General features: G+C 44.4%; 1 protein-coding gene across 2 annotated transcripts; it reads left to right on the top strand.

Annotated features, from left to right (window-relative positions):
* The first annotated feature begins 80 nt into the window (after positions 1-80).
* On the top strand, positions 81-27,143 carry LOC133146358 (1-phosphatidylinositol 4,5-bisphosphate phosphodiesterase beta-4-like). Of its 2 annotated transcripts, XM_061270028.1 has the most exons (41): positions 81-1,519; positions 1,650-1,787; positions 3,219-3,342; positions 4,788-4,837; positions 8,638-8,710; positions 14,110-14,207; positions 15,560-15,640; positions 15,771-15,830; positions 16,211-16,354; positions 16,937-17,016; positions 17,089-17,142; positions 17,209-17,290; positions 17,359-17,459; positions 17,866-17,923; positions 18,441-18,549; positions 18,924-19,134; positions 19,195-19,288; positions 19,365-19,444; positions 19,556-19,640; positions 19,714-19,804; positions 19,884-19,979; positions 20,056-20,204; positions 20,267-20,362; positions 20,424-20,562; positions 20,635-20,719; positions 20,919-21,043; positions 21,411-21,462; positions 21,762-21,864; positions 21,939-22,103; positions 22,744-22,948; positions 23,440-23,528; positions 23,595-23,804; positions 23,880-23,945; positions 24,019-24,134; positions 24,196-24,271; positions 24,354-24,529; positions 24,602-24,703; positions 24,786-24,843; positions 24,918-25,004; positions 25,166-25,199; positions 25,554-27,143. In XM_061270028.1, the coding sequence occupies exons 6-41, from the start codon at positions 14,124-14,126 to the stop codon at positions 25,628-25,630; spliced, it is 3,720 nt and encodes a 1,239-aa protein (XP_061126012.1). In that variant the 5' UTR covers positions 81-1,519; positions 1,650-1,787; positions 3,219-3,342; positions 4,788-4,837; positions 8,638-8,710; positions 14,110-14,123; the 3' UTR covers positions 25,631-27,143. The 2 variants fall into 2 exon arrangements, with proteins under 2 accessions (XP_061126012.1, XP_061126013.1); XM_061270029.1 differs by lacking the exons at positions 81-1,519; positions 1,650-1,787 and having other exon boundaries at positions 3,109-3,342.

Here is a 27,143-nt window from a genome sequence, read left to right as displayed (position 1 = left end):
TGGTTTGAGCTTCATCATCATCATTTTTTCATATTTTCAGCCATCAGACGGTGTGTGTGTGTGTGTATTTCTCTTTTCCCCCTCTCTCTTTCCATCTCTGTTTTAAAAGACATGCTCATTTAAATACATTTTTAAAATAATCACCTTAAAAATATTTTATACTTTTAGTATTGTTTTGTATCAATTATTTTCCATTTTATTACATGTTAATTTGACCTTAAAATGTACTTGTTTTAATTCAAATTTCATGTAATAGCTTACAAAAATATCTTACAGTAATTTATTTATTTAATTTACAAAAAGGCACCTATCATGCATATATAGTCGTAATAGTCGCCATGATGATTTGTACAAAGGTTGCATAGGTACTAGGGGTGTAAATCGCGGGTTTTGTCACGATACGATATCATATCGATACAAAGAACTACGATACGATATTTGCCGATATCTTAAAGCCTGCTGCGATTCATTCACGATATATCACGATATAGTGCTCTACGTACGATCGATTTTTTTTTTTTTTTTTAATAAAAAATATAGAACAATATCCTGATTTATAACAATTCATACGCAAAATCAACAGGGTACTCCAAACTCTTTATTTAGGAAATTACAAGAGTATTGTAGTATACAAAGTGCTTACTTTAACACTGAATTTTGATGTCGTGTTTTTTCTTGCGGCGAGATTTGTGCTCCCTGAATATTTGATCACCGCATGGCAGGATTTACAAACTGCACGTGTCTTGTTGAGTCATCTTTTCTTTGGAATCCAAAGTGCTTCCAAAGAATGACTTGAAGCCTAAAGGGGAGGGAATTTCCTCATCTTTTTGAACACTAGCCATAGTGTTAGGGTGCTGCTCACTCTAACTTATTTTGCAAGAACCACACTGCAAACCCTAACACATAGCACCAGCCCAGGAGCCGCGTACTAGTTGTCGACTCCCCTTTCACGTGCCTGCTCTGCTCACAACACAACGCTGCCGCGCACTGCTCCCGGAAAGAGGAAGCAAGCAACAATGAACTGGATTTCAAAATAAAGTCGCGTCTAATGTCCAAGGTCAAACACGGCGATATAAATCGATGTTTACGTTTAGCATCGATGCCAATAAATCGTAGAGCATTATATCGATTAATCGATGTGTATCGATGAATCGTTACACCCCTAATAGGTACACTTTTGACAGTGTCTACATTATGCGTACTGCACTACTGAGGTGGGGGGGGGGGGTCTCCGTGTGTGCGTGGAGTGAAGGGGAAACCCATAACGACCCACTTCCTCTCATCTCCTTGGCAACAACAATTTTCAAAGAAGTCCCAAGAGGAACGTGAATGGCAGCCAAGCAAGCGCTGGACGCCTTGATGGATTGTTCGCTGCTTTCGGCTCAGTGAGCGGCCATAGGATTACCTCCTGGAGTGGACTTTTTCTTTGGATTTTTCTTTGTGATGATAAATATGAAGAGTGGGATTTTCACAGAAAATTGAGCTCTTCTTACCCAACGTGAAGAAACTCACCTGCAGTGTGAGTATTAAAATGTTTGCTACTTTTGAAGGAGTTGAGAAGTAGGAACTGGAGGTTGAAGTTTTGTATGTTTGGCATGGTAACCAATGAGACAAGCCCCCCGACCCCCCCACCCCCACCTCCTTGCCAGGTCGCCCCTAACGACCGGCGTGACCAGTTTCAGCAAGATTCAGCACGTTACGTAAACGCAGTGGGCGGATGAGGATGGCAACGAGGTGTCCTTGGAGTGGATGCTAATAAGGCCCTCCAACACGCCGCTGCTTCTAAGGTAGGAGAAAACATTCACACGCAATCCATTACATATGCATGATGCATTGCATACTCGACATACATGCGCTTTGTTCTCCACACGCACTGAGCATTGTTATATTTGTGCTTGCTGCATTTCTTATTGTGGCTTAATAAATGGTGCCTGATTTTGTGGTCTGTTAGTATATTGAAAAGTATGTTGATGCTTTTCGTGGTGCTTTGCTATTTTGCTTCATAACAACAAAACTTTGTGTAGCCTTGAAAAACTTTGGCAGCCAATAATTTGGAGGCACATAACTCAATGTCAAAAAGAACATCGATGTGACAAGCGAGTGCATGTCTTTCTAGGCGTGATGTGTCTTTAAACCTGTTACGTGACTGCTGTGTGTTATTTGCTCAGCCTAACAACCTGCAGACATTGTCCTGACTCGTGTTTGCTATGCCAATAGTCTGCGATGTTTTATTTAAAGGTGGATTTTTGCCTAGCCGCTTGTGCGCAACCTTAACGTGGCCTAGCTTTCATTGCATTTTGCAACATTTTCCAAGATGATAAAGAATAAATGCTACATTAGATTGTCTGCGTACATGTGTTGCTGCACTATTTGTGTTCTGATGTCTTGGTAGCAGCCATGTGTGTTCATTTTGGTAGTTTGGGGTATCGTAAGATGGCCTACCTGCAGATGGAGTGACTCATTGTTGTCCACGTGTAAAACGTCAGTACCGAGAAAGGTTACGATCGTTAGGTATTGATTTTTTTCTTTTTTTCCCCCCGCAATTCCTTACAAATTTGTTGTTTCAAGACAGGACGCACGTCTTGTTTTCAAGCTCGCGGATTCTTCGAAACTTTGCTTCGCGTGTACGTGCCTCTTGGCCTGCATTCTCCTGCTTTTTCAAGCAGCTAGGGTTTTTAACACTCCAAACTAGAACATTACTGTTGACAAGTCATCATTCATGCTGGATGTAGCATAGCAGCCCCAGAACATAAACAAGCTTTCTGACACTTGGCGCCACATTTTTCTTTGTCCTAAGATTTCATTCTACATTCATTCCCCGGGATGCTGCAAAGTAACTCTTAAAGAAAACAAAGGCTACAATTTCTGACACTGCTCATTTTAGCAGATCACAAGCACACATTTGTTGTGGCTATTTTTCCTAGATTCAGTGATCAGCGCTCCACCATTTTCTCCCAGGCACATCGTTACTAATTGGTTATTCCTTTGTTGACATGGGCAAGCCTACTGTGGGAGGAGAGGGGAGTCGCGTTGGGATGAGGGGGTGGCGCTTCGGTGTTTGCCCCCATCAATGCACGGCGGCTCGGCTAGTCAGCTGTTAGACAGGCAGGGAGGAGCTGGATGTGCTTGGGCTGGATGACTCACTCTCCGCGCACCCATTCACTCGCTCTCTCCCTTTTCTCTTTCTCTCTCTCTCGCTCACAAACATAACAAAAAAGAAGAGCAGCTTGTTGGTCGCCGCTCAGTCTCCACGAGCACCGGGACCAGCCTCTTCAGGGAGACCAAGAGGAGGCAGCCGGCGAGGGAACGAGCCGCACCGGACTGCTTGCTGGACTCCTCTCGGTACTCTGCGCTCCTCTTCTTGCGGATTAAAAAAAAAAAAAAAAAAAGATATAAATTAAAAAAGCCTGTAAATCTCGTAATAATCTCGCAACACTGCCGGGTTGAACGCTGCTTTTACGCTTGCATCACAGCGTTCGTTTTTTATTAGAAATAATAATAATAAAAACTCCCATTTGATAGCTCGCGTCACATTTATCCCTCACACAGCTGGAGACAGTTGTTAGCTCGTGGCTAACTCGCTAGCGTGCCACGAGCGTGAAAACGTTAGCAGGTAAAAACATGCCAAATGTGTTTTTATGTGTGTGCCCGTGGTGTGCATTAAATGCAAAAGAGATGAGACTATCGATGTTTCCACAGTGGGGTTGGGGGGGGGGGGGGGGTGCAAGGTTGCTGGTGGTGCTGGAGGGTGCAGGCGCTGCTAGCTGGGAAGCGGGACAGAGGCTGACTGCAGCCGGGCAATGACAAAGCCTGTGCCAGCCGTGCAAAGGCTGCTGGAGTGAGTGTAGGGTGTGTGTTTCTAGCAGGTTGTTTATTGGAGATGCTATCTGCGTGTGCGTGCGCGTGTCCGTCCCAAATAATAGTGCTGCATGCAAGGTGTCATTGCTCAAGGTCTCTCCTCCAGCATCATGGAGGCAATAAGCGCAATTGTGTATGCCATGCATGTATATATATATATATATATATTTTTTTTTTGAAGACTTGCAACCTGGTGTTAATTTCCTGAAGCTCTGTTGTAATGGTAAACTAAGGAATATTATTGTGATTTGATTGATATTAGAGTAACATCAACAATTTCAGCATCAATGACGTCTTCATAAATTAGTCTGCCTTTCACTTGTAATAAATTCTATTCCTTTCTTAAATTAGCAGTAGCAAACGTCAGCAGCAACATGTCTGTTGCTCAGTGTGACAAGTGTTTGATCGCATGCACCCGGTAGATTAAGTGCTCCTTATTTGTTCAGTGTAATAACCTGCAGGCAAGCCGCTGGGTTTATTTGCCTTATAAACAGCTCCAACTCTACCTGTAGCATTTTCCAGAATTTTTTTTTTTATGTCACATTATCCTCTCAAAGATGACACCATGTTGCTGTCACGCACTTCCGTTTTAATTCCACTGCCTCAAACCGACAGAATAATTTTAAAAAATCAACAGAGAGAAATGAATTATTATTCACATTAAAATATTCCGCTTCCATCCGGTCACTTCCATACTTTCCTCACCTCCGCATCCGTGACGGGGTTTCATCATGGCCGATTCGGTCTGATAAGACAGGTGTGTGACTTTGCTGGTAGACATGATTTGTGCGGTGTTTTCCCGGGCGGGAGAAACCCAGCGGCCTCCTCCCTAGCGAGCTTCCGACTGTAAAGCAGCCAAATAAGTCCCGACGGCGTGATTGATGAAAATCTCTCCCCTTCTTACCGTATGTCCTTTTTTGTCTCTGCAGGCTGGCCGAGACATGAGCCTTTCCCGCTGATTGTAATTGATGCAGAACTGGTGAGTTGATGTTTTTTATTTCCTCTTTTTACGAGCGGTGATTTTTTTTTTTTTTCCTTTTGCGTTTATTAGGCCTTTCATCTTGTAACAGCTTTGTCATTGTTATTCTGAGGTCCCTTCCAAACATGCCATCCTGGGAGTGTTTCTAATATTGTGGTGCCTTGAACAAATCCACCAAAAAATCCTTCTGAGCCATGTCCGAAAAGACACAAATAGTAGTTTGGTTTGAAGCAGAGCAATGAAAATCGATGACTTGGTATCAACCACATAACTCAAATAAATCGGGTTGGAGTCTCACTTTGCTGAATGTTAGGAAAGTCATTTTTTAAGAAGCCTTGCCCCAAACACACACAGGCAGTCTGCCATTTTGGTTTGGAGCCACCATTTTAGGCTCGGCTTTGATTCCTCCATGACCCTTTTTGATGACAACACATCAGTCACGGCAAAACAGGTTGCCGTTGCTGTGAAGCTCCCCAGATAGATGGCGTAATGAAACGAGCAAGCGATTGCTCTCCATACAAAGTTCTCGACGTATTATGTAATGTGTATTAATGATGTCATCATGTGTAGTGAGAGGGACGGCGGCAGGCGGAGGCTGATTAGCGTTCAGGTGTTTTACGCCTCTCGTATCTCACGTAAATGTTCATCATTATTATGATTAATAGAAGCTAGTGCGTGCACACACACATGTACGCACACCATCTTCCCCTATGGCGTCGTCCACGGTGGGGATACACGTGAACGAAATTTGCTCTTCCAATTAAACTGCCGACCTTCGCTCCAGAACGCCGCAATACTCGACGGCGTCCCGTCCTCTGCTGGATTGCTATTATTACACACAGCCGCCCCGCTAAATGCTCTCCAATTGAAGTCAGCAAAAAAATAGCAAGGGTGCACATTATTTTTCCTGTATTTATAGCAAGTTTTTCAAACATTTTAAATATCTAAATGTAAGCTTGTCTCAAACAGTGTTCTTTAGAAAAAAAAAATTGAAATAATAAAATAAAAACAATAGAAATAATATATTTAGTGATGATATTTTAAAATGTGTTTTTTTTATCAAGCTAAAAATGTATGATATTCTCCCATAATGGAAAAAAAAAAATTTGGATGACATTTCCATAATGGAAAATAAAATTAAAATGACTTGCAAATGCTGACTACATTCAAAGGCTTACTATTTCTTTTGCCTTGAGGGAGGTTGTCACCCGAGTGAATTTGTTATCGTTGCCGAGCACTGTTTGAGCGTCAAATTGAGCAGAATACACCGCCATGAAAATTAGCCGCTCGGACACATGACTCGTGGATGACTTGACAAGCGGTGGGAATGTTGCTCCCTCATCTTCCCGGCGCCCCGCTACGTGTGTACACGGAGCAAATGTTACAACATAGTAAGTCAGAGTAATTATGTAACATTTAGCCACCGCTATGTAGGGCACGGCGTGTTGATACCTATCGACTTGCATTTTTGCCAGCGTAAATTATTGAGCCTAATTTATGACCTAAATTCTCCACGCCGTCCTTTGAACTTTATTGCTCGTAAAACCAAAACGCCAGGACCGCATTTGAGGATTATAAAGCGGGGGCAAATGCATTTCTGAAGCCAGTGCCAGAAATTTGGCGTCATCCACTTCTCATCGGTGCCATTTAAACAAACATCTTAGACAGGCGTATAAATCCATTCTTAACAGGCTGTCATAACAAAGCGTGAACACGTGGGAAAGTGCTTGCAATCATGTTTGATTTTTTTTAAATATTTTTTCTTTTTAACACAGCCTATTTCTAAGCAACATTTTAACATTGTTTCCTGAAATGTCAGTCTTAAACAAATGTTATGATTATATTATTAAATTGTTATTCTATTCTATTAAAAAAAACATACAGTCGCTGTTTTGGAATGGAAACATCACCCAATCCTTTTGTCCACAGAGTAAAGTGGTTAAAAAATATGAAGGTCATTTTAGCACATTTCTATTCATCAATGACTCATCCATCCGGTAATGAGTCTTATTACGTAAAACCGTGGCCCGAATCTCTGCTTTAATCATTAATTATGCCGCATTTTGGTGAGTGAGTAAGAAAGAACGTGTTGAGCGCAAAGCAGACTTCATTTTGTACTAACCAAGGAAACTCCGTCATCCTTTTCAAGGAGCAGGAAGTGGTGTTGCCTGTGTTCTTTTGCTGACTCACTAAGTGCAAGATTCATTCCCGAACCTCAAAATAAATTTTTATCTTCAATCGACTTGGTTTGATTTAGCTTGGATTCTGTCGAGTGAGACTTTGACTCGTAACATCTCCAGCTAGTCGCCAAATCCTTCCAACGACCTCTGTTTACCTTTACATGACAGTCAAGAACTTTGAAAGGTTACTAAAACTGTTGCCTGCTACGATTAAATAAGGTTTTACAACCGATCTCGGTCCTATACGGACCCTGAAGAGCTTTTGTCCATTAAAGCTCTCCAGCAAAAAGCTCTTCATCCTTCTTTCAAGTGCTCTTCTGTTTAATTGATTTATCAGCAAGATAAACTGTCCCCTAAAGCTGCGGCAAAAAAAAAGTCTCCGTCCGTCCCCAGTGGGGACTCAGCTGTGTGACAAAAACCTGCAGATTTGCTCTCCAGAGTGCCGGCGTTTTTTTTACGTCTCCGAGGACTCATATAAAACAGGAAGACGGCTGAGAAATAGCTTCCACCACGTGTTCGGGGCAGCCTGAGAGTCCGGGACAGAATGTTTTTCCCGAGTCTCCTCACCAAACGTATCGATTGTTCTTCGGCTCAGATCATCCCAATTTCAAAGCTAACGGACTGTAGCTGAGATGTCTTTGATTCAGACCTTTTGCCGCTTCACAGAATTTCCCCAAACCACCATTTCCGTTGGTTGGGTTGTTTGTCTCCAGGACCTCAGCGGTCCACGTTCTGTGTTATTATTTGCATCCAAACATGGCTGTTGCTGTGTTATATTTAGAATAGCCTATTCCAGGTAACATGAAGAAAATGTCACTTCCCTCGCTGTGTCCCATCTCATGATACCTGTGGGATATGTGGTGTGTGCGCCTCAATGCGTTTGTGTGTTTGTGTGTGCGTCCCCCCCCCCTGTTGTTTTAATCTCCTGCGGCATTGTCATTGGTTAAATGACACTCTGCTTCTGTTTACACCTCTTCAATCCTCACGTCCGTCGCACATCCTCTGCCTTAATGGTAATTGCTCACGTGGCGTCCTTTCTCAATAATGTGATCCTTATGCAATATGGATCTATATGTTCTCGCCGGAGTGCTTTCGACAGAATCGACATTTGAGCCTGTGTTGTATTTTCCTGACAAATGCTATTTAAATGAAATGTGGGAACGGACAGGACATTCCATAAATAACGTCATTTGTAAATGGGGATGGTCTCGTAACGCAGTCTTTGACTTGTGCTGATGTGCCCTGTGCTGCCTGCACTTATCCGTTAATCTTTGTACCAAGCAACCGCACGACCACAAGCACTTCCTGTCCCGCTCGGGAAAAGACGTGGAATCCTTTAGCATTTTATCTCTTCTTCAGAATGGACGTCTTCGTCTTGAAATCTTTAAATGTACGATTTTTTGGGGGAATAGGCCGAACGTAGAAAACAGTAGCCGACATTGTACATTGTGTGTGTGTGTGTGTGTGTGTGTGCAACCCCCTCAAGGCACCCTCAATATTACTGTAAGTGTACACCATGAGACTGAATAATAAGGTCAGCAGCGTGATTACACTCAAGTAAGATTTAATTTTCTTCTCACTGTCTCCATGACCCCCTTTTTTTTTTCTTTCTGATTTCAGAGAGGTCCAGTGACTGTCCTTTTTGCCGTTTACCCCCCAACCCTCCCCTCATTTTGCGTCCCCATTCTGCTCGGTAAGTACATCCCTATTTTTATTAGTTTTTATTCAATTACAAGAGGAGAAAAGATGTACTGTATTACAGTTTTATAAGTTCCGACTGTCTGTCGGACACCAAAGTTGTCTGTGATTTGTTATAAGATGAGTGAATCGGGGCACGGGGCCAGTGGAAGGAGGAAGAGAATTGCGAGCGTGTCCACCGTTTGCGAATTGAATTCTGATGCTCGATGGACCTTCTTTCTTTCTTTTTAACAGGGGCAGTTAAAGGCAATCATTCAAATAGACGACTTTCACTAAGCGGTGCAAACAAGAGAAATGTTTACTCCACGGGTGGGGATGGAAACATAACTAAGTGTCTAATGATGGGTCAAGCAATTTGTGTCAAGGCCCAAGGGAGCATCCGGGCCGGGTGGCCTTGCGAGTTCCTCCCGTCCCGTCAGTATAAATACTCACTGGGGTCCAGATCACAGGCTGGAATGTTTGTCTGTGTACTTGTTATTGAGTTTAGAGTGTGTCTTTATGTGTGTGTACACCGGCGTGATGTCACCGCTGCGAGCGGACCAACCGAAGGCCGTGACTGGCCTGTTGGGTTACTATGGCGACCAGTTGTGTCAGCGATGAGCAACATCTGTGGAGTGTTTGTTTGTCAGGCAGGTTTTCCTCCTTCTGCTCTTCTTGGTCTCTGCCTGGGAAACACTTGTTACAATGTATCGTCTCTTTCATGCTCAAGGGCCTCCTTTATTTATATCCCCAGAGGGGGAAGGGACAATTTAATTTACGCCCTGTGTAGTTACTCCTGTAGTGTTTTGATTTGCAAGCGAGGTTTTTTTTTTGTGTCAAGCGTCTGTGTTCAAGATCCAGTCTTGGTTAGTTAAACAAAGTGTTGATGAGTCTTCCCGGAACCCTTTGCTCTCCCTCAGAGTGAGACTGGGTGAGAGGATAATGTTTCCTCGCACTTCAGAATTACATGCCGAAAGTTGTCATGAGCCTAAACTATGGCGACGGCTCCACTAACATTAAACTTTTAAAACGGCGGGCGCAAAATATCATGCGGCGGGCCGTAAATTCCCCCCGGGGCCGCAGGTTTGAGACCCATCTTTTCAATCTCGCTGCCCTGAACCAAAGTCCTTCCTGTTGGCCTCGGGACCTCTTGCAGTAGGTCGAGCCCCAAAGCAAAGCTCCCGTTCTGGGGAAGCATGTAACCCCCCGGACCTCTGAGCCGCTTCTCCTCCAGCTCCGCTCTATATGGACATGTTCTATTTTCCTGGGCTCTTCAGCTCCTGGCAGCCTCACCAGTAGCTCACCAGGGGTGCACACATTCTCTATTAATGCAGACTTATTTGGGCAATGAGAGAAATCTCTTATTTTTGTCCAACTCATCTTCCCACTTCCTCTCTTGATATCTTCAGCGGGACGGATCGTATTTAAATTTTCATAATATGGAAAATGTTTGTGCAGCTCTGCTTACCTTCAGGCTTTGTGTGTGTTTTTTTGAGAAAGGGGTTTCCATAAGTGTGTATGTTGAATATTTCTGCCCATGTTTGGGCAAACGTTCTGCAGAAGATCCTTCCTCAAGTTATGTGTAGCGGGGCAAACTGAACCTTTGACCTCCTAATCTGCTATCACCGAGACCATCAGAAATACACACACAGTAGCTCACCACAGTGGACAGCATGTGATGTAACGCAGTCATTTGGACATAATGCAATGTTTTCACTCGAAGGCCAGTTACCTAACGTCTTGCGTCCGAAGAATTCAGCCGTTGGCAAGTTGTCCTCCCCCGTGCTACCTTTGCCACCTCCAAGTCGGACGCGGATGTTTCTGTGCTCAGATTAGATTTAAGCCTGTCGATTTAGATTGTTGTGTCCTCACATGCCAGCGGGAAAGATTATTGTTCAAATATTAGGCCATCTGCGTGTGTGTGTGTTCACTAGCACAGCAAACCGCTTGGATCCAAATGTCCACTTTGGGAGGATTTTGACCTTATTTTTCCTATTCCCTTGCGTTCCCCTCCATGTTTTGTTCTTCATACAGCATACAATCTAGTGGCGATTGTAATGGAACCGACCCTGCCATTTATTCAACAATCTCCCAAATAACCCGAGGATAGACCTTATTTAACCCCCTTTCAACCTTGTCAGTCCCCTCCCACCTCCTCATAGCTTGTTCACTGCTGTTATTGCCTTCAGCACAGCACACACACAGCGACAGACTGACACACACACACATTGATTCTCATATACTCTATTCAGTAAAAGCCTCAGGCCATCATTTATTAGGGGGTTGCTCCGTCCATTAAGCCATGTGTTAAATTCTTTGTATAACTCAATTTGGCAGCGTGCGGATAGTAATGACTATATATAGAGAGAGCTGGTTTGGCCATGTCTATCCTTGTGTGTTTATTGATTTGTTTCACCAACTAATTTACATCTTCCAGCAGGGAATTAATACTTGATATCGGCCCCACGGCTGTCTGTAAATAAAGCTAAGATTCATATTTGAGGCAATATTGGAGCTCATCAGTGCACACAATGCGGCTCTCTAACACCAAATGATGTCATCGGTGGACCGATGAGTGACGGTGAACTATAAAAGGCGAAAAGAAACAAGCGAGGCCTCGCTCGGGTGCTTTTTTTTTTTAAAGTCGTTAAAAAAGGTTTGATTTACACAAATGTGGATTGCAGGCTTTTATGAAAGCAAGAAGATCTTTTCTACTTTAAGTTACTCAAATAGGAGCTTTTAACCTATGGGTTAACCTAATCTGACCTGTTTTAAAAATCTAAACATATATTGTGACATAAATGTAAGTTTTTTTCAAATGTGCTTTCACATGGTAGCCTTGTAAGAAAAAGAGGAGGATCTCCATCCTTGTCCGGGTTTTTCTGTTGACAGACTCAGGCATTGATTCTGCTGTCGTAGTTGCCGTTTGCTCAGAGAACACAGGGTTATGTTGCAGTCGTAAAATCTCTTATTGGATTAAAGACATTTTCTCCTACGCAAATATAGAAGCCGTGTGGGCGATACGTGCTGTGGAGTCAAGCCAAACATGAACTCTGCTGGAAAAGCAATTCATGTGAATTGTCACTCATCTTGCTGACGTGGTCTTTTTATTTTGGGCAGCGATCTTAGATTGCGACTCTTTTGTTTATTTTGTTATGGTTTGAGCAAAGCTCATTCATCTCTGCTTGCTTCTTTAATGAAGGTATCTGTATTCAAAAGGAGAAGATGGCTCGAGGCAACTCAAGGATGTGACTATTGAATGAAGAAAATTGCTTCCCTCTGGCGTTGATTTAAGATATACAGCAGCCAGATAAATAGAATAATAAAATATCATTAAAATAGTTAAAAACTATTTTGGAAATATATTTTAAAAATATAAAAGTTTGTATTAACGGCACTTGCCCTGGAACAAAAACCTGATGTGAATTGAAGGCGTCCTCAGTCAACCTTTGCACCGCCTGCCGGATATAGCCTCATTTTACTTTATGAGGTGTGGGACCGCTGGGTGTTCTCTATCTGTTGTAATTATCTCCTTGTCAGGGGGTTGGACAGTCAGGGGGTGCTCGGACCTTGCTCGCTCCCACCTCGGTGCCTCACGTGCACGCTACGGGATCGCTGAGAAAATATTACCTAACGCGCTCGCCTTGCCTCCGACAAGGCGGCACAACCCAATTAGGTTCAATTAGGATCTATCGGCAATCTGATTTGGGATAGTTAGTCTGATTTAATCAGATGTTATTCCTTTGAATTCTGGATGGGGGAGAGACCATCTGTTCAATTGTGGAATGCTGACTTTCCCTAGCTAAAGCGTAACTGGATTTCCTGTTCTCTGCTTACATCATAATTTTTGAGGGCTTTCCCATCCTCGCAAATTGACTGAATTTTGGAGCCGTGTTTATCCTGATGCTGGAAATGTATGTTTGGCAGAGGAGCAAATCCTTCTGGAATTTAAAAAAAAAAACCTTATGAGAAGTTTTTTTTTTTTTTTTCTTTCTGTTTTCACAGGGTCTTCAAAAACGAATTTCCAAAACATTTTATTTTGGCGCCCTGCCCCCTCTTGGTCATTATTCAGGAAGTGAGCATCTATGTTTTCATTCCCCCCGACATTCTGTGTCCATCTGCGATCCCGGTCTCCTAGTAGGATGCCACAGATGGTCGAACGCCGGGTTGATTTGGATGTACTTTGCCATCAACGCGTGCGACGATCTCGAGCTGTGATGCAAAACAAGCAAAATATCCAAAAAATCGTTTGAACGTAAACAGTCGCCACCGTATGTTAATATCTAAAAACGTGCTTCATCTGCTCTTGGCGAGAGCTTCTCGTGGCCTTTGTGGATGTCGGCACTGATGTGTATTGCCCACATCAAGAGCAGACGTCCCCCTAATGGCCTCTCTCCACTCTGTCACATACAGCCGCTTGCCTCATTCTCTCCCGAGCGAGCGAGTCATTATCTATCCCCACAAGCGAGTTTGTTGGTTTTTACCATGAAACATCTCTGCCCACCACGAAGTTGGTATCACCGAATGATTTTTCATGGTTGACCACAGGAGCCCGCGAGAGTGTCTCCATTTTGAAATAAAGTCATGAAATAAAGATATACGCGGCACAAGTCGAGTCAGTAAATGTTCCGGGCTGTTAATCCCACCGCATTTCACAGCAAGAGGTGCGAGATTGCGTCAGGCCGGCGAGGGAAAAAGGGCAGTAACAAGGTTAGGCAGACACATCGTTAGAAGTCTTCAAAGTGGAGAAGCGGTGCAGAAGGCCAATGTGTCAAGGAGAACTTTTTTTTTTTAACGATAAAAGCGAGGGATTGAAAACAAACGAGAAGTGCAAGACTGAAGTCAAACTGTGTGATTGGTGGTTTTGGTTGGACAGATACTGTAAATGAGGTCCAAAAAATGAACACAATTTGAGTTAAGGAATATATTTCTTTTAAATCCAGTCAAGAGTTTGACATCAACCGGTTCTTATTATGAAACAGTTCCACGCAGGTGTCATGGCAGGCCTACAGATAGCGTGTCACGTGCTTGTCTGGCATATTTGAGAATGACGTAAGGCGGAGACTATATTTGGGTTGGTGTCATCGACAAGATAACGCTTTGCTGGCGGGCGCGCCCCCTCCCCTACCACCCTGCTCCCCGAGGCGGCGCATGGCTGCGCACGTGCAACGTGTGTGCGCACAAGACAGCTCCTGAATCAATCCTCATCCTCTTCTTACGGAGCGATAAAAGGTTTCTTTTGTTCATGTCATTACTCAACGGCAGGCTGGATCATTAGCCTTAGCTCCCCTCATCCCTTGAAGCCTGCTCCAGTCTATCAAAAAAAAAAAAAAAAAAGCGAAATGATCTTTCTGTGCCCTTTGGCAACTTTGTTTTCTGTGCGATTGACTCATTGTGTGGTTCCCTTTGTCGCAGGTCTGTGAGGAGCCATGACAAAGTCGTACGAGTTCAATTGGCAGAAGCATGTGCCCGAGTTCATGCAACATGGCGCCCCCTTTGACAGATTTGATGAGGTACAACTAAAGTGGACTTATTCGTTCTATGAATGAGACATCTAAAAATATATATTAAAAAAAAAAAAAATGTATTGGCCACGATCACTTTGACCGCTCCCACAACGGCGCTGTGCTCCAACTCGCAGATCCTCCAGTCAGTGGTCATATTTCAACTTTCACAACTTTTGTATTTGCTCACCATAAATATTAGTGAGGTTTTTTTTGTTATCTATGTGTCTGTTATTGGAAACTCCTTTTCCAAATAAGATTTGTGCTAAGCAAATATTGAAGTCATGGGACTTCAGGAGCAAAGACAACTTGTGATGTCACTCATGCATAGAAATTCATCGGCAAACCTGTAACAATTAGCACTTGAGATTTTCTGCAGGAAAGTTCAAAACAGCACATTCATTCATTTTCGATTTTTATACGTGAATTAACAATCTTCTGCTGCTCGGAAACTAGAAAGCCCGTAGGCGACGTCGATTTTAAACGGCGTCCGCCAATTCCACCCCCACGCGCACACTCGAGCAAATATGCTAAACAGCATGGATTTTTCTCACCCCTCCCCTTACGAAAAACACGGCCTGCTGAGTGACTGATGGTCCAGACAGGTTTTTGTTTGTGCTTATATTTCAGAGACATCCACAAGAGAAAAATATGCCATTTAGAGACCATATTAAAAAAATAGTTTAACTCCACCCACACGCTTCAAACTGATGACAAAAGTGCTGTTCTTCTCTAGTCTTACAAGGGGGATTTGTTTTCGTTTCAAAACAAACTTCACACTCCACATTGATTTTTGAGTCAGGTTTCCGTCCCGCCGCTGATAAATGGACAGGCGGGAAGGTCACATGTGTCCTCGGTCATCAGTCAAAAGGCTTTCCACAGCCACTCACAACCTGCCTGCATGCAGCGCTTCCGTCTCCGGTCGTTGACGGATGTTTCTGGAACTGCCGCAAAATGACGAGCACAAAAAAAAAAAAAAAATTATCATGTTTTGAGTCAGATCAATAAAAATGCGAGAGAAGGCCGTGCTGTAAAAGACATCCTTTTGGGGAAGCGAGCTTGTCACACAGTGTGACAGGTTGGCTTTTAACAGTAGGCCTTTTTTTTTTTAAGTCGCTCGGGCTTTTAACGCGTCTGTCACACAGTTCTGTTGGTCTTTTTGAGAGGTTACATAAAATGAAGAAGCAGAATCCCGGTGTAATACATGAACGTTAAGGTCGCTTTATTTTTACGATGAAACTCCTTGGGGGGGTTAGAGTCATTTAATTTTAAACTGCACAACTTTTTGTACTTTGTATTTTAACATGTCTAAGATTTGGGGATATATTTTATTCATTTTCTTGACTTTTGCTTCTCCTCAGGACCCGTACATCTTTGAGCCCAATTGCCAGGTGAAGGTGGATGAGTATGGCTTCTTCATCAGCTGGAAAAGTGAAGGAAAGGTACACAAATGAAGTTCGTCCTCGCCTTGATAAGAGTGTTATTTTGCTGTAATGGGGTTAATGTGATCTTATTTACGTGTCTTTCCAATTCTCACTACCTTTCCTTCCCGCTTCCTCATTTTCGTCGCAGGAGGGCCAGGCACTGGAGTGCTCCCTCATCAACAGCATCCGCGTCGGCGCCGTCCCCAAGGTGAGGGGAAAATAAAAAAACGAGCTACCGAAGCGTTCCTCCCACTGATGAAAAAGCCAAACGCCGATGTCATTCTTTTGTGTGCGGAGCTGCTCGTTTGGTGTTCTGGGTTAAGGAGTTCGGGTCAAAGGCTGACGCCGAAAAGACACTTTGTTCCTCTTGCATAAATATGATGCCAAAATAGACATCCATCTCTAATGTTTTGTCAATTTATCATGTAAAAAACTGATTTTTTTTTCCTTTACTTCTGTCGTATGGATGAAACTTTTTTCCACTTTTAAAATAATTAATAATAATTGCAATCTCCCAAGATGATTAAAAAAAAAAAAAGGAAGCGACTCCTTCTCTTACACTCAAAATGGTCTTCGTTTCCACGCCAGGACCCGAAGATCTTGTCGTCGTTCGAGGCCGCGGGCAAGACGGAGGCGGACCTGGAGGGCTGCATCATCTGCATCTGCAGCGGCGCCGACCTGGTCAACCTCAGCTTCATGTTCATGGTGGCGGAGAACCCGGACATGGCCAGGGTGAGGGAAATAATCGTTTGCGTGTGAAAGCGATTCCAAATAGCCGCATGTTTGTCGTGCTGACAGATAGCGTCTTTCAATTTAGCTCACTCGTGCTGGCTTTTATTAGCTGTTAGTCAAAGCTCATGTATGCTACTTATAGCTCTCCAGTCATGCAAAGATAAAAATCCACTGGAATGAAGTGCTTTAAAAAGCTGAATTAAACTTCTTCTTTCAAGACTGTCCAGTGACCGAAATATACACAGAGGGTGTCTTTGGAAAAAGCCTCAATAGAGGCCGTTTGTGTTTTTATCAAGGATGCTTGGCACTCTGTCGTGTTTGCCACCATGGGGTGCTATTTATTCATTAACACACACACACACACACGATTTTTGCCCACAGGTTTGCTCACACACACACATGCGCACACTCACCAAGACACTATCAGCACCTTCCAGCGTGCACATGGCCGTCAGTAGCAGACCTCAGGACGTAATAGAGTTATTTACATGAACACACACACACACACTGGAGCCCGTGTTATCCCGCTTAATGGCTTTATCTTCATGTCCGTCATGCTGCTCGCTGCTGTTTTGCGCACAGAAATGGACGGAGGGGTTGAGGTCGGTGATTCACAACTTCAAGGCCAACAACGTGTGTCCCATGACTTGCTTAAAAAAGCAGTGAGTGCCAAGCCGCCACAGCAGGTCGTTTACGCCTGCGTCTGTCTAATTTCTTTGGTGTCCTTCTCGCAGCTGGATGAAAATGTGCGTCCTGACTAATGTCAATGGCAAGATTCCCGTGAGAGGGTAAGAGCCAATTGGCACCACAACTCCTATTTATGCCACTAACTCTTTTTCTCCTCCCATCTCAAGGATTACACGGACGTTTGCATCAGGCAAGACTGAGAAGGGCATCTTTCAAGCCCTGAAGGATTTGGGCCTTCCAAGCGGCAAGGTGGGCTCTCTCGTCTGGCGACACGCGGCTCTCCTCGCTCGGGAAAATATTTTTCATTTCGCCCGCAGAATGACGAGATCGAACCGTCGGTCTTCACCTTCGACATTTTCTACGCGCTCACGCAGAAGATCTGCCCTCGCACGGACTTAGAGGACCTCTTCAAGAAGATGTAAGAATCCATCTCCCCCTTTTGTGCACTTTTTTTCCAACCTTCCAAATGAATAACAACCAAACGAAGTAATGGCCTCGCGTTGCATTGGATTCGCATTAGCTCCGCCTAACAAGATTCACTGTGACGTTATCCACTAGCGCCGCATCCTTTTGTAAATAATGGTGGCAAACATTGTCGCTGCGCCCGCTGCACTAACGAAAAGAGCATCTAACCCGCTTCTCCAGTTCTCCGGCATTAACGATCTTCTACCTAATGACATTTTCACCGGGGACGCAAAAGAGAATAAAGCCAGCTTGTTGTTTCTAATAATGTGAACTGACTGCCTGCTGCAGGAACGGCTGACTGACTATTTCCAGAGGCTTAACATTTGTTCTTTTCTCTTTTCTAATGGATTCCTTTGCAGCAATGGAAGCAAAAGTGATTATTTAACAGTAGACCAGTTAGTCAGCTTTCTCAATGAAGTAAGCTCTTTATTTTTCGTTAACTTTGCTCTGTCTGTCTGTCTGTGTGTGTGCGTGCGTGCGTGCGTGCGTGCGTGTGTGTGTTTGCCTTGCCTTGCCTTGCCTTGCCTTCACTACCCTCAACATCTTCATTAAGGATACTTTTTTACTTCCGGGGGCAACTTCCTCTGCATGCCGTCCCTCATTCTGTCCCCCTGTACGCCCCTCTTCCTCATCAACCATCTTTCCCTCCTTCCTCAGCCTCGTTGGTGTCTGATGGATGTTGCCACGGCAACGGGAGGGTAGAGGTTTCCGTCCTGTTGCTTCCGCTGCCTGTGTTGTGGTTCTGTGACCAGCGCACTTGATACTAGACAGCACCTATTTGTGATTTGGTGTCACTTATGAATCATCATCATCCCCGTGTGTTGTCAGATGCACAATTCTTTATTTTATTTTATTTTACTTTATTGTTTTTTAAAAAGACAAACATCTGTATGTTGGTCATTGTTTGATTTTGTTATTGGCACTTGTTCCCCAGAATCAGCGGGACCCCCGTCTCAATGAGATCCTCTTCCCGTTTTATGATCCCAAAAGAACCACACAGATCATCGAGAAATACGAACGAGATGAAGGGCTTAAGAAGAAAGGTGAGTGAGGAGGAGAAATGAAACAGGAAGCGTTATGCGGGTCCCTGCTGCCATCAATCGGTTCGGCCGCACAGTTTATATATATTTATATATATATTTTGAGATGACCTATTTAACAGTCCAGCAGTGCTATGTGGGGAGAAATTTGAGAAATATTACCAAATAAATTTTAAATTGCACTGATATCCCGTTCAAGATAAGAATTTTTACATGGTGCATGTGCGCCTTCGTGTGGACAAATGTGCTATTACATCTGTAAACAGTTTATAGAGCACATTATTATTATTATCTGAAACTCGAGTATGTGGGCATTCTTTTACCCAAATGTGTATTCAATGTAATAATAATGTATACATTTTCAATCTAACCTCCAGGGCTCATGTCCAGCGATGGTTTCTGCCGCTACCTGATGTCGGACGAGAATGCACCGGTGTTCCTGGACCGCCTGGAGCTTTACCAGGACATGGACCAGCCGCTGGCCCACTACTTCATTAGCTCGTCCCACAACTCCTACCTGACGGGTCGGCAGTTTGGCGGCAAGTCGTCGGTGGAGATGTATCGCCAGGCCCTGCTCTCAGGATGCAGGTAGTTATTCAAGACGCATGTTCACACTTTTGGGATGCAGATGCTGATTGTGTGTGTCAGGTGCGTGGAGCTGGACTGCTGGGATGGCAAAGGAGAGGACCAGGAGCCCATCATCACTCATGGCAAGGCCATGTGCACTGACATCCTGTTCAAGGTAAGCACTTTTACGTGATGCTTGGGCGCCCTCTTGTGGACGAATGTGGTAGTACATTTGCCGTGACTGCCTACAGGATGTAATCCAAGCCATCAAGGACACGGCCTTCGTCACCACAGAGTTTCCTGTTATTTTATCCTTTGAGAACCACTGCAGGTATTTGCACAATTGTGAGGATGTTGTGTTTTATCCCTTTTAGAATAAGACTGTAATGTTAAAAAGAATGGAAAAATGTGAGCTGTAACTTATTTGCTTCTGTGTGTCCAGTAAACCACAACAGTACAAAATGGCCAAGTATTGCGAGGAGATTTTTGGCGAATTTCTCCAGAAGCAGCCGCTGGATAACTTTCCGGTAACCTCTCCGCCCTCCAGAACCACTTTGGCGACTCGCTCCAATTCCAACATATGAACGTTCCTTTTTGCAGATCGAGTCCGGTCGCCCCTTACCCTCGCCAAATGATCTCAAACGAAAAATCCTCATCAAAAACAAGCGCTTGAAACCGGAAGTGGAGCAGAGTAAGTTGACCCCTTGTAAACGGAATCTTCGTTCTTGAGTCATCTTGTGGTTGAATGTGTGTTTTAATGCGTCATACAGAGCAACTGGAGGCCTTCAAGAAGCACATGGAGGCAGGAGAGACCAACACCACGGCCATCATCATGGGAGAGGAGAACGAGGACGAAGCGGAGAACGGTGAGATCGAGCATCCCACCACAACCCGTGATGTCATTACGCCGCCCTCATCTGAAAATTACATCATGATCCCCAGGAGAAAAGGAGCCCGAAGATAAGGACGTGACCTCGGAGGCGCCCAGCAGCCTTTCGGAGGCGCCAAGTGACAAAGAGGCCAACAGTGACTCTCAAGCTAACGCTCTGAGCACCAAGAAAGTGGAGGAGCGCAGCAACAGTATCAAAAAGGTGAGATTGACCCACTTTTACTCAGCCGTGATGTCGCTTCAAATCGTCGCCTCGGGTCGCAGGTGCCCGACGACGAGACCACGGAAGTATCCGAAGCTACGGAAGCAGCCGACGCCACAGATATCTCGGAGGCGTCCGACCCTGACAACAACAAAAAGGTCTATTTATGACACCAGCCACATCCCGACCGGGCCTGATCCAGTTTGTGTCTTCAATCAGGAGGGTTCTGAGGACTTGGAGGAAGCTCTGATCGCGCAGTACACCTACGTGGGCGCCACCACCAACATCCACCCGTACCTCTCCGCTATGGTCAACTACGCCCAGCCCGTCAAGTTCCAGAGTTTTGATGTGGCCGAGGGTGAGCTCACGTTAATCTCTTGAAATAGATCATGTGCATCTTCCTAATATTATTATTCTTTTTCCTCTTTAGACAAAAACATCCACCACAACATGTCGTCTTTCAACGAGTCTGTGGGCCTCGGCTACTTGAAGACCAACGCCATCGAGTTTGTCAAGTATCCTTTGGGTTCTGGATTGGAATCGCTTTTGGCTAAAATGTAAACGCTGTCGCTTGGCCTCACATGCGACCGCACACACTCTCCCTCCACAGGGACTTCTTGACCCGAGCTGTTCACACTAAAAATAGTCCTGCGGTGCACACACACACACGCGCGTGCTGGGTCTTTGTCGGAATGTTCCTGAGCCCGAGCGCAGCTACAACAAGCGTCAGATGAGCCGTATCTACCCCAAAGGGGGCCGAGTGGACTCCAGTAATTACATGCCTCAGATCTTCTGGAACGCCGGCTGCCAGATGGTCTCGCTCAACTTCCAGACCCCAGGTACCGCATCACGCCATGCGGGGCCGCCGTCAACCTCTCACACACACACAGATTCTAAATATACATGTATTTTCAAGCAATACAAAATAATGCCTTTCAATTGAGCACCGACCAATTCAGGAGTAAAGCGCCATCGGAAATGGACGGATTTTACCACACCGCACTTGACTGCCCGCCTCAAACGTGGGCGCGAGCCTGTTGTAAAGCAGCTGTTGCCCCGCCGCCCGAGGCTAGAGGGCCGTTCGACATATGGCGCCTCCCGCAAACCGAGCATGTGCGAGGCCAGAGGCGCTGGCACGAGAAGATGAGCGCCTTTTAAGCCTTTGCAACGCTTTAGATTTTTTTCTCTGTTTTCCCTCCTCCTCAGATTTGTCCATGCAGCTGAATCAGGGAAAGTTTGAGTACAACGGATGCTGCGGGTGAGAGCATCTCCTTCCTCTCTCTCATCACTTAAAGCTTGTCACATCTCATTAGCGGTTGCCGTTGGTGACCGGAGCCGCCGCCTGGCGCTCCCCGGGGCCTGTAAGTGGTTTTCGGAGAAGTCATCTGTCTTGTCCTCCTCCCAACCGCCTCCCCCTCCCTCGCCACTGCTAATGCGGGAAACGTAATGTGTGTAATATACAAGGAGGTCGTGGGGCCATTATGTTCAAATGGGAAAACATCACCTGAAAGTGAAAGAAATCAATTCATTGACATTTTCCATTATTGCGCACATAAGGTACCTGCTGAAGCCCGATTTCATGCGGCGGTCCGACCGAACATTTGATCCCTTCTCGGAGACGCCGGTGGACGGCGTCATCGCCGCCACATGCAGTGTGCAGGTTAGATACCGAACGTTCCGACCTCATAAACGCTGATCCAGCCTTGTTTACCATCACTTCCTCTGCGCTTGCAGGTGTTCTCCGGCCAGTTTCTGTCGGACAAGAAGATCGGCACGTACGTGGAGGTGGACATGTACGGCCTGCCGACCGACACCATCCGCAAAGAGTTCCGCACGCGCATGGTGATGAACAACGGACTCAACCCCGCCTACAATGAGGAACCCTTCGTATTTAGAAAGGTGAGTCATATTAGTGTTTTTTTTTTTTGTATTTATTTTCAAGCAAAACATGCAATGCATTTAAATGTAGGTGTAATTAAATCATATTAAATAAAATGCGCGCTTGCAGGTTGCTGTGTGCGCAATAGTGCTGCTCTCAGCACAATGAGAAGTCTCTCAGCCGTGACTGTGACTCCAGCTCCCTTTAACACACACCATCAATCTCAGCGCCATGCAACACACACACACACACTATCAGTGAGGGGCATCACAGGCTGCCGGCGAGATCCCTTTTGTCACATGTGCACACGCAGCCGGCGGGAACCGGCAAACACCTTGAAAAGCTCAGCTGGCATGCGTGCGCAACAAGCAAGACTCACCGGATGACTCACAAGCGAGGAGGCGGGGCGGGGCCTCACCACACCTCGCTTTGCGTAGCTTCATTCATCTCACCTCGGGATTCTCTTATCTCTTCGCCAGGGATTAATCATTCTCTTCTCTTTGTTCACTTACCACTTGGCTCTTCATACCCATAAACATTCTGCAGATGTAACCTTTATACATGTACAGCATGCGTTGTCATGGCGATGGCCTTGTCGCTAGCCATATTGTAAAGCATCATTTTGGTAAAAATTGTTTGTGTGGTTCTTTTTTGCCGCAGGTGATCCTGCCGGATCTGGCGGTGCTGCGCCTGGCCGTGTACGACGACAACAACAAGCTGATCGGCCAGCGTATCCTGCCGCTGGACGGCCTGCAGGCCGGCTACCGTCACATCTCGCTGCGGAACGAGGGCAACAAACCCCTCTCGCTGCCCACCATCTTCTGCCAGATCATCCTCAAAACTTACGTGCCCGACGGCTTTGGGGGTGAGCAAAACAAACGTCCCCAAACGCTTTCCAGGTTCATTTCAAGGGAACTTTGTTTTCATTTTCTTTGACTTCCTTCCTCTTTGCCGCTGGTTGGTTTCCCGGTAATGATGTGCTTTAAACATGCAAATGAGAAGACATTTGCAGCTGTCATTAAAGCAAGCCAAAGGGTTGGCGCAGGGAGAATGACCGCACTCGTTAGCGCCTCCTCCTGCTGGGTGTGCTCTGATGCTAGAAGCATTTTATTTTTGATTGTTTCCTGATTGCTTTTCTTTTTATACTTCTGCCAAGGACTCCACATTGGATTTATAATGTAAAGGGGAGGGTTTAAAAAACAATTCTAATCTAGCCATTGGCTAGTTTTTGAGAATAGTTTCTAGAATGGTAAAAATGTGTTTTATTTATTTTATTCATTTTTTTTTTATTTTTTATATTGATTGTTTTTAAGTGATTTATATTTTAACCAAGCGGACATGAATGATACTTTGCAGCGATCGTGGACGCTCTGTCCGACCCGAAGAAATTTCTGACCATCGCGGAGAAAAGAGCCGATCAGATGAAAGCCCTCGGCATTGACACGGTACCTTCACAAACATAACCAAACATAAACAAATCACTGTCATGAAAACTGACCGTTGCGTCTCAGAACGACATCGCCGACGTCCCGAGCGGAAGCTCCAAGAACGACAAGAAGGGAAAAGGCCGAGGGGATACGGTGAAGGCCAGCGTGATGCCTCAGAGCAGCTCGGACGTTGCTCATACCTCCAACGCCGCCCAGAACAACACGGCAGAGACCAAGAAAGCAGATAACACACTGGTACCCAATGTCAGCATTGAAGACTTAAAGCAAATGAAGGTACCATCTTTTTCAAAAAGTCATTTCTGTAAAATAAAAGACTCTGTGATGTAACGTGCATCTCTCCCACTGCAGACGTACATTAAGCTCCTAAAAAAGCAACAAAAGGAGTTGAGCGCATTAAAGAAGAAGCACTTGAAGGTCAGTGATGCTTTCATTACATTGCATCCGAATGTAAATTTATTTATTTATTTATTTTGAATTGCCTTGGCAGGATCAAAATGCGATGCAGAAATCGCACGGCACGCAGGTGGACAAGATGTTGTCGGCGCACGACAAGGAAAAGAGCACGCTGGAGAAACTGCTGGAGAAAGCCATCAAGAAACGAGGGTAACTCGTGACACGCCTGTACCTAATGAATTGTCCGCTGAGTTTACGTATTGCCCATCAGGGAAAACAACTGCCAAGATTTGAAGAAAGAAACCGAAGACAAGATCCAAACGCTGGTCAACGATCACAAAGCTAAGGTGCGCGACATTCAGCGTCACTCGTGGTCTCGTCGTCGGGAGTCCTGACGTGCGTTTGTATGTGTGCGTGCGTGGGCGCTAGGTGAAGGACACAACGGCGCAGCACACCAAGGAATGGTCGGAGCTGATCAGCGGCCACAGCAGCGAAGAGCAGGCGATGAAGGACGCCCACGTCACGCAGCAGTGCCAACACCTCAAGAAGCTGCTGAGTAGCATGCAGGAGCAGCAGACCGGCCAGCTCAAACTCATACACGAGCGGTTAGACACACTTTTAAACTTGTCTCTTCCGGGTTTCCGTAGTTCTCATTTCCACGTTTGTTTTGATGGCAGGCAGAGCAAAGAGATGCGAGCCAACCAGGCCAAGATGTCCATGGAGAACAGCAAAGCCATCAGCCAGGACAAGAGCATCAAAAACAAGGCAGAGAGGGAAAGGTGCAACAACACACACACACACGCACACACTTTTTAACGTACAGTATTTACATACAGACGCCATTTTGTTTGTGACACGCAGGAGAGTGCGAGAGCTGAACAGCAGCAACACCAAAAAGTTCATGGATGAGAGGAAGAGGGTACGTACACAAATAAATAAAACCTGCGCGAGTAGACTGGGGGGGAAGACGTGACGTTTGCGTGTTTGTGTTAGTTGGCCATGAAGCACCAGAAGGAAATGGAGCAGCTGGAGAAGAACCAGAAAGAGCAAGTGGAGAAACTGGACAAGTTCAATGAGCAGGTACAACAGAATATATATATATATAAGTCCCATTTTTATTTTTCATTAGGTACACTTTGACAAAGATTGCTTGTTCATCTCCATCCATCCCTGTGTGTATACACGTATGTTCTTTTTTTGGGGGGAGTTGTCTTTAATATCATTTGCTTCTCCTGGCACAGCTTTTGGCATCACACCATGCAAACAAACAAAAAGGTAGGCACCTCCTTCACGGTTTTACCACCATGACACTCTTTTGGGGAGTTATACCCTTCCTGTTTTTATGCTTTTAAATGCAATAAATACTTGTCAAGTTGTACGATGACATCATAAAGAGTCACGTTGCGCAACCAAAACAAACAAACTACTCGAACATCTCGACTTGATTTGCAATTCATCAAGTGTGCTGACTCCCATTGAACGTGAATTTATAATGGTCTCATTGTTTTTATATCACAAAAACATTTGAAAGGGTGTGTGTAGACTTTTTATGCACACCATATGTTTATTGATTGTGCATGTGCCTTCCGTGTATGTTTCTTAACGCTGTGTATGTATTTATGTTTAAAGGCAAAGGACATGCAGCAGATGGCCAAGTTGGAGGAGGGGATGGAGTTCAGACCTCCCACGGTGGTGTGAGCGTCTGACACGCGCGCACACACACACAGACGCCAAAACTCAGCGCCCCCACACAAACAGACACAATGTAGCCCCTCCCCCCCCCCTTACAAACACCATTTAGCTTTGGAACTGTGCACATAAACACTTTGTTTGTATGTGACATGATTGGAATGTAGCACTGTTTGTACAATCACACTTGATTTCTAACGCAAAGGTGTTTTCTAAAATGTTGTTGAAGTAGTATTGTGGGGAAACAAAATGCCCACATTAGTGATGCGATGAAAACTCATCAGGGTGTTTTGCACCATCAGTGATGCTCCCAAAGTAAATTGATTCTGATATTTTCATTAACCACTTCCATACAATTGTGTAGCCAAAAAAAGGATAGTGATGAATATTATTCCATCCAATTGTATGGAAGCGTTAAAAAAAAAGTAGTAATATTTTACTGCCCCCAAAAAAAAGCTATTGTGTTGTCTGAAATGTTTACATTTTAATATGTTTTATTGACCCCCCCCTCTTTAAAATCACCCGAACTGGTTTTAGCAGGTAAACTAGGGGTGGGCAAAGTCTGTTCTTTTATTTAAACATTCAGATTTGATTATCAAGACTTTTGTGGCGTTCACATAGCTGCCCCTCCAACGCAGTTAATATTAATGTATTTATTTAGAGTTATTATTCAATTTTATTTATTCACCACATTAAACAACTTCTTAATTGAATATTTTAAAGTCATTTTTATATACATAGATAGAATACAAAATATTTCCATTCACATTTTAATTTTTCTTTATTTAAAAAAAACATTATCTACACATGAGCTAACAACACCCAGCCATTTTTAAAATCTAAGGTGTCTCTAAAGGACTAAAGTTTGCTCACCCCTAACGTGATTCAATACTCAAGCAGTGATGGAAAAAAGAAATCTGCAAAATAAAATCACCACCAAATTGCTAGTCTATGCTCACAGCAGCAGCTTTCTGACATCATCAGGATGACGTCATTCTTTCCTCTCGCTTTAATTTCTGTTTTGCGTCTAATTCGTCTGAGCAGAGGCCGCCCCTCGAGTATTGACTAGGGCGTGAAAAAAGAAAGTGCTTTTATTCCTTTGCGTCGCAAATGTGCCACTCGGTGTCTGTTCAGATTGTTTTAATTTATTTGAGTGAGGGTCAATGCCAAATTCAAGAATTATTTATATGGAGATCTCTATATACATATATATAAATAAATGAACATATATATTATATATATATATTAGATATGATGTCTAGTTAAATTGTTTGTTAGAGGCTTTTTTCTTCTTCTATTTTTTGCACTTATGTTGTCGGTCCAGAAGCAAAATTTATTTTTGCTCCTTTTTTTTTTAACTGTAGCTCGCCAACCAACCATACTGTGTGTGTGTGTTCTCTCTGGTCTTTTTTTTCTTTTTGTATTTCTATTGTACTGTTGAACTTATAGCGACGATGACGCGGTTGTTACTCGGCTCCTTTAATACTGTTTTATAGTATGTGTACCAATAAATGACAGTGGAACATGGGA

This window comes from Syngnathus typhle, linkage group LG22 (assembly GCF_033458585.1).
Source record: "Syngnathus typhle isolate RoL2023-S1 ecotype Sweden linkage group LG22, RoL_Styp_1.0, whole genome shotgun sequence".
NCBI lineage: Eukaryota > Metazoa > Chordata > Actinopteri > Syngnathiformes > Syngnathidae > Syngnathus > Syngnathus typhle.
This window is presented reverse-complemented; position numbering and strand designations above follow the sequence as displayed.